The sequence below is a fragment of the Rhamphochromis longiceps genome, linkage group LG7 (genome assembly GCF_057381845.1).
Source record: "Rhamphochromis longiceps isolate RC_006_pf linkage group LG7, R_longiceps_female_GT1.1, whole genome shotgun sequence".
In the NCBI taxonomy this organism is placed as follows: Eukaryota; Metazoa; Chordata; class Actinopteri; order Cichliformes; family Cichlidae; genus Rhamphochromis; species Rhamphochromis longiceps.
Genome location: NC_140563.1, coordinates 23,073,696 through 23,080,395, shown reverse-complemented (window position 1 = coordinate 23,080,395; position 6,700 = coordinate 23,073,696). Strand labels below are relative to the sequence as shown.

The following is a 6,700-nucleotide window of genomic DNA, read 5'->3' as shown; positions in this document are numbered from 1 at the left end:
CTGCCTAATGGGGTTCCTCTATGACGCAGACATGGAGAGGCAAACCCTCCCCTTCTTTTAGTCCGACAGATAATCTTACACACACACACACACACCCCTACTGGACGCCCATTCATTTTGTCCACTATGCAGTGCTTGTGAGTGCACACAGACAGATATGCATTCATTTCAAACAGACACATAAATAAAAAAGGTCTTGGTATGCGCAGTAAAATAGGAGTGAACACAACACACAAAAACACACAGCCTGTGCACTAATGAAAAGGAAGGGAATAGAGAGGATGGTCCACGGCAAACAGTTGTGTAATTGCTTTTGAGAAACGGCTCTTGTCGGAGTCTGTCATCGATTTGGTCTTTACAGAGGACAACTCGTTTGCTCAGTGTGTGGGAGGAGGCCCGGGCAGCAGCGATCATTAAGTGACTGTGGTATCACTTTTATTAACTCAATACACTTTGATGTTTCACTGTTGTGGGAAGGGAAGTTGTCATACTTAGCTCGAGTTGTACTGCAAACAGAGCACAGCAGAAGCTTTTGTGAGAGTGGGACCATGTTTAAAGTGAATCATACTGATAACAGATTGAATTGGATAAGATAACAATTGCACAGTTGCTTTGTAGACTGAAAGTACTTAAACAGAAACTTTGATATGCAAAGTGCCATGACTCTATAAGTTCTAGTGAAGCAGATGACATGGCCTCAAATCAAATCAATAAGAAGATGATTCGATTACATAAGCTGACTGTAGATAGTCTACACTGGGCTGGGTGTAGTGCTGAAGCTGGTGTTATCTGAGCAGCATTATGAATGAAGAACCTAAGAGTGCATCACTGTAGTATACATCCATCCCCAGCAGATGGCCCCGCCTGCAAGTGCTTACACGGTTGGGTGGAGTTGTGGGGGAATGTGGGGGGGCTTATTGATTTGGCATTTGGGATATAGCATGAATTGTAACATTTTTTTGAAAGTTCTTAAAATATTTATTGCTGGTGTTGCTTCTCCACGGACACCAGTTTGCTTTGCCTCCTATTTAATTAATGACATCAATGCAAATTGGGGATAGCAAATGGTCCAAATGACTGGTGGATTTTGTGAATGGAGCACTTAGTGACTGAGGAATGACGTAAACGCAAAGCCATATCTCTTATTAGTGAGCCAGGACTGAGAGGAGGAATCCCATTGGCTCGCTTTAGCATCAGAGCAATGCGATTGGCTGGCATCAGATAATTAAACACCTACACAGTCAATGCACAAATCCAAGTGGTGGGGTATATAGGCTGGTGCGTTGGCACTGCACGCAACAGAATCAAGAGTTGTTCACTAAGTTGAGAGAAAGTCAACTTTATTGTGGTTTGCATAGAGCTTCATAGAGATATATATTTACTTTTTATTTTGCTGGGTGATTATCGCTGAAGGTAAGTGACAACTTTTGATGTTGTGTTAGAAGTTTTACAACTAGACTGAAATTGTTACTTATAGGGTGGTGGCATGTGTGTGTGTGTGTGTGTGTGGGTCAGATGCAATGTGCAGCCAGAGTCATTATGTAAGACGGTGATGTGACAGTGGTGGTTATGGGCATGGAGTGTGGCCACCGGGTTACCCCTGCTCATTTTGTGAAGGTCCAGTGCGCTGCTTCAACAGAAGGAAAGCGTGAATGAGAAGGCAGGCACTCGAAAATGAGAAGAAGCTTAAGTAAAGAAGAGCAAGTGACAGAGGAAAATGGGCAGGAGAAATCAGGGTTGAGTGAGTGTGTGTTGTTTTAAGGTAGTGTGTGTGTGTGTGTGTGTGTGTGTGTGTGTGTGTGTGTGTGTGTGTGTGTGTGTGTGTGTGTGTGTGTGAGTGAGAGAGAGCTGGCAGCTCATTACACTAATGCACTGGTCCCCAAGGGAGCTGGCAAGCATGGAGTCCCCCCCCTTCACTTCTCCTCCTCCAGCATTAGCAAGTGATACATACATCGCACAATGTAGGACCCCTTCCTACCATTACACACACACACACACACACACACACACACACACACACACACACACACACATGCATACACTCCACACAGGCATGACACACACCAGGAGCAGCAGCATACGACATGAGAGAACTACCTGTTCTTTGCTCTCAGCTGGATATTCTGGAGGAACGGTCCGTTTTGGAGGCGCGTGTGAGCCAGGGGAGCATTGTTCAGCAGGGGACAAGAGCTGAGAGCAGTAAGCTCAGATGTAAGGCGAACTAAAGCTCGCCTCACAGGGAATGACACTTTTTGCACCTTCTTCCTGACAACACAAGAAGACTAGACAAGGGCAGTTTCTAGTTGCATGCTGGTTTGTAGCTATACTTTTAGGAGATTTGAGCTCTTGTATCAGTGGTGTGTGAGTGTGAATGGAAGCACAAGAAGCTGATGTGGAGTTTTGGTTTTTTTTTTCTTGCCGTGTAGGGGACCATGGTTATGTTGAAGATCTCTGCTTTCCTCGTTGCGTACGCCCTGGTCATTTGCCAGATGTACTGCTCACAAGCCGCGCCTGCCAGGTGAGACACACGGAAATTGCCTTTTACCCTTCTCACTGTTAAGTTGCTTTTTCTCTGCAGCTCAACAGACTTACCGCAAACAACCAGTAGAAAAGATGGGCAGGGTTTATGCAAAAACAGTATGTTGGAACTTGGACTCTGCAGGTTAAATTATTTTTTTTTTACTTAAACATAAAATGTTTTTTATTAAACAGGAGAAATAGAGTAAGATGTGAAAGTTGTATAGTAACGCCATAGTAACAACATAGGTTAAATAAATGTGTGTATGCAGAAAAGAACATTGTAGTTGTTCTGTTTAGTCTTAATCTATGGTAGCTTTAAATGAAATACATATATTATTTAAATATATGTATTGCTTGTAATACTTCCAATATAAGTGGATAAAGTTGTACTTAAATTAAAAGCACAGGAAACACAACAAATGTAATTCAGTTTTTATCTCTATATATGCATATATCTTTCTATATATAGAGAGAGATATATATATTAATTTGAGTCCCCACTCAAGTTCCCCCTCCTGCCCCCCCTTTCCAATGAAGCTATTGATTTTGTAATAACTCTAAAGCTGGTTATACATCAGCTTCTTTCTCACAAGGGGCACTTTCTGCAGATTGTTTCCCCCAGCTTTGGCCAGGGGCCCTCCGACTCAGACGTCATTCCTCACGGAGGTGGTGACGTCTCTGTTACCCCCCCAGTCCCCACCAGTCCCTTACCCCACCCCAACATCCCCACTCAACCCACCACCCCTCCTTTTTCACTGCAGGTGTAACCCTAGCGGAGCATTTCCATTAATGCTGATCTCATTGCCGTTTCCCTCCCCTCAACCACTCTGACCCCTAAATTCCCCCCCACTCCACTTCTAACCACAGACCGGGTTTAGAGTCCATGTCAGACCGAGTCACGCTCACGGACTACGAAGCGCGAAGGTTACTCAACGCCATTGTGAAGGAGTTTGTGCAGATGACGGCGGAGGAGCTGGAGCAGCAGGCAACTGAGGGAAACAGGTACAGATGAATCTTATTTAGTTTAACCTTTGAAAATTAGTTTAACATTTCCACCCTGCACAGAAACCACCAGCCAAGGATTTGACTAATGAGAAACTGGAAAGTGAAACTGGTTTTGGACTAAATAAAAAGGTAAAATTAAAAAAAGCTATTTTTTAGGGATGTTATTGGGAAACAAATCCTGTTTTTACTTTAATGTGCTGGAAATACATTTCTTTAGTTCCCCACTTGGGTTCAGTCAGGCCAGGAGGTATGTACTTCTCGGCAGATCAAAGAATAACATCTTAGTTTTAACATGTGACTCCAAAAAAAGCCCAAAAAACGAAACCCGATTCTCTGTCATGAGCCTGCCCCCGCATGGATGCATTTGATTTTGACTTGCGTGGATAGACTACTATTTTGAACCAGCCTGCCGGGCATGTGAACATTGTATGCTTAACAAAACAAATAAGTGTGCATGATGTCAATTAAGTGGAGCTGCATGACAGTGGGAAGCAACTGGTTTCTGTTTGTTCTATGGGTAAAAGGCTGACTGGGGTGGGGGTGGAGGTTCTGATGCATGAGGGGATGGATGACAAGTTTTTGAATGTTGGGAAGGGCAGGGGGAGTGGCATGATGCTGTAAGGACCTGGGATGTTTTTACTTTGTTTATACCTGCAATGGCATGAGAAAGAAATGCATGTGAGTGAAATGATGCGTGAATGGAAAGAGAGAAAAAAAGCTTAAGAGATACAGAGCGCATGTTTTCCCCGTATCTATGAGCCTGTTCTATGCATGTGTTTTGTGTGTCCCCTCCTCGACAGCATGGACAGGCCCTTAACCAAGCGCTGCTCCAACCTCAGCACCTGTGTGTTGGGTAAACTGTCTCAGGAGCTGCACAAGTTGCAGACTTTCCCTCGCACGAACGTGGGAGCAGGAACGCCCGGCAAGAAGCGCAGTGCGCCTGAGAGCGACAGCTATGCAAGCTACGGCGAGACGTTTGAAAGCATCTAAACCCCTTCCTCCTCATCCATTAAACCCGCTTTTACTTTTCCCGCATCTCCTCTTCCTTTGTCATTCTTTCCCCCGTCCTTCTCTTCTGTCATCTTCCTCTCCTCATCCCAGTTTCTTTCTGGAATGGGACGTGCATGCTGATATTACCTGCTTGATTGACATGAAGATTATGACTTTGAACTGCAGTTTTTCAGTTCTTTTTCTCCCCCCCATATTTCTTTTGGCAGAGAATGATTTGTCCCTGTAATCTCAGACGATTTTCACAAGTGTAATTCAGGAGCCAATTCATACATCCATCTCTGTGTACTGTATGTGGAGTAATTTGATGGCATTTCAAAGCCCCTGAAACTCAAGAGTTGAGAGCGATCACTTAATCTAAACGTTAATAAATGATCCACTCATGCGACACCATGTTTGTTGTTCAATAAACGTATTTTTCTACCAGGAAGGCTTAGGTCATTTTCATTCTTAAGGACTCTAAAACAGACATGTAGCCACCCATGCAGACAGTCAATGGCCATTTTAAATGATGGGCCTAAATAAGAGTTTTAGAGCCTTTAAAATTTTGTCTGAAGCTGTCACCGAGTCCAAAGGTAAGACAAACACTCAGATGCATTCTGTTTTTAAGCTGTAAATCCAAACTTGATGTACTTTCAGTTCTTTGATGTTAGCGTTAATGTGTATAGCTGTGTCTTACATTATTGTATGGATGGCAGTGGCCCAATCTTTTCGTTAAGCCCCTTTCTGTTCTCCTGAAGCAGCGTTACAGCACAGAAGCGAGGCTGCAACACGGCAACCTGTGTGACTCACCGTCTGGCAGACTTCCTCAGCCGGTCGGGGGGAATGGGTAACAGCAACTTCGTCCCCACCAATGTCGGCGCCAAGGCTTTCGGCAGGCGGAGGAGAAGCATCCAGATGTGAGCGTTCCCATCTGGGAAATGGTGAATAACACCTTTTCAATCATGACTTTCTTTATAGATTTCCTTTGGTTTCAAGAATTTCAGACTTACAACAACATTTTATTTTATTTTTGATTTCACAAATTGATAAAAATTTCCGACTGTCCAACTTACACGCGGACGCAAACAGCCAGCTTAAATTTACATCCTTTTTCTTTTTTCTGTCTCGTTCATTTCTGTCTTTCAGGGGTTGAGAACCTGACGAGAAAACATCAGAAATAACCTGAGAAGATAAATCAAGAAAAACAAAATTGACCAGAAAATTAACACTGAACTGGCCCTTTATCCACTCTTTCACATTCCTCCAGGAACAGGGGAAAAAAAAAGACCCCACGGGACATCTCCTAATTTTCATCCTGTTAGTGAAGCCTTTTGCTTTTGGCAAATAAGAAAAAAAAAAGAAAAAAAAAAAGGCACTTTATGTACATGAACAAATGAACTCCTGAAGAAAGAAAAAAAAGTCCTAATCATTCCTCTTTTTTATATTTCCGTATCATTGGAAAATAAAATGAAAGCAGCAGTGGTATCACTTTATTCTTTTCCGCTTATCACCTCGTCAGAGCACATTTCTTCCATGCCAACCCAACCCCAGACCCACTCCCCACTCCCTCACCTCCCGATTTAAGATACATACTTCTACATTGCTTATAATTCCCTTCCCTCCCGAGGGTATCCTTTTTTCCTGTGTGCCAGAGGGACGCCATTAAAGATCAGCATACCCAAGGCCCCCCCCACAACGGCTGTTGTCTTGTGCCTTGATGTAGAACAATTTACATGAACATGATTGTACAGTTTCTGTTTAGAGACAATAAAGAAGACCCGAGCGAGGATGCAGAAAATGAAACAATATTGTGAAAACAAGTTTCAGCAAGATTAAAATGTATTTTAGATACACTCGGGTATGGGGTACTTGTGTTGTTCTTCAAAGGTTTTTAAGCAAGTGTAGAAGGACGCTGAGTGACTGTGAAGTTGATTATATAAGGAGAAGTTTATATTTGTATTATTAATACTGATAAATACTGTCCACAAATTACGAATGATGGAATCTCACAGGCAGAGAGCTCTTTGTAAGTTGCTGATTAGAAATCTAACACTATTTCCCACTGACGAATGCACAATCACGTCGTGAAAACATGTAGCACACGTTTATAATTTGGCGAAGTATTGGGGGAAAAAATGGAATGCACAGTCATACACACTCCTGTTGCACAGATGAATGTGTGAAC

General features: G+C 43.0%; 1 protein-coding gene across 4 annotated transcripts; it reads left to right on the top strand.

Moving 5' to 3' along the window:
* Window positions 1-1,282: 1,282 nt before the first annotated feature.
* LOC146665309 (calcitonin gene-related peptide 1-like) lies at window positions 1,283-6,700 on the top strand. 4 transcript variants are annotated; one of them, XM_085411122.1, is made up of 5 exons: window positions 2,098-2,313; window positions 2,427-2,518; window positions 3,388-3,522; window positions 5,274-5,456; window positions 5,662-6,700. In XM_085411122.1, exons 1-4 carry the CDS (start codon window positions 2,308-2,310, stop codon window positions 5,434-5,436), a joined length of 396 nt encoding a protein of 131 aa, XP_085267248.1. In that variant the 5' UTR covers window positions 2,098-2,307; the 3' UTR covers window positions 5,437-5,456; window positions 5,662-6,700. The 4 variants fall into 4 exon arrangements, with proteins under 4 accessions (XP_085267247.1, XP_085267248.1, XP_085267249.1 ...); XM_085411123.1 differs by having other exon boundaries at window positions 2,136-2,313; window positions 5,277-5,456; window positions 5,662-6,698; XM_085411121.1 differs by lacking the exons at window positions 2,098-2,313; window positions 5,274-5,456; window positions 5,662-6,700 and adding exons at window positions 1,283-1,413; window positions 4,326-5,258.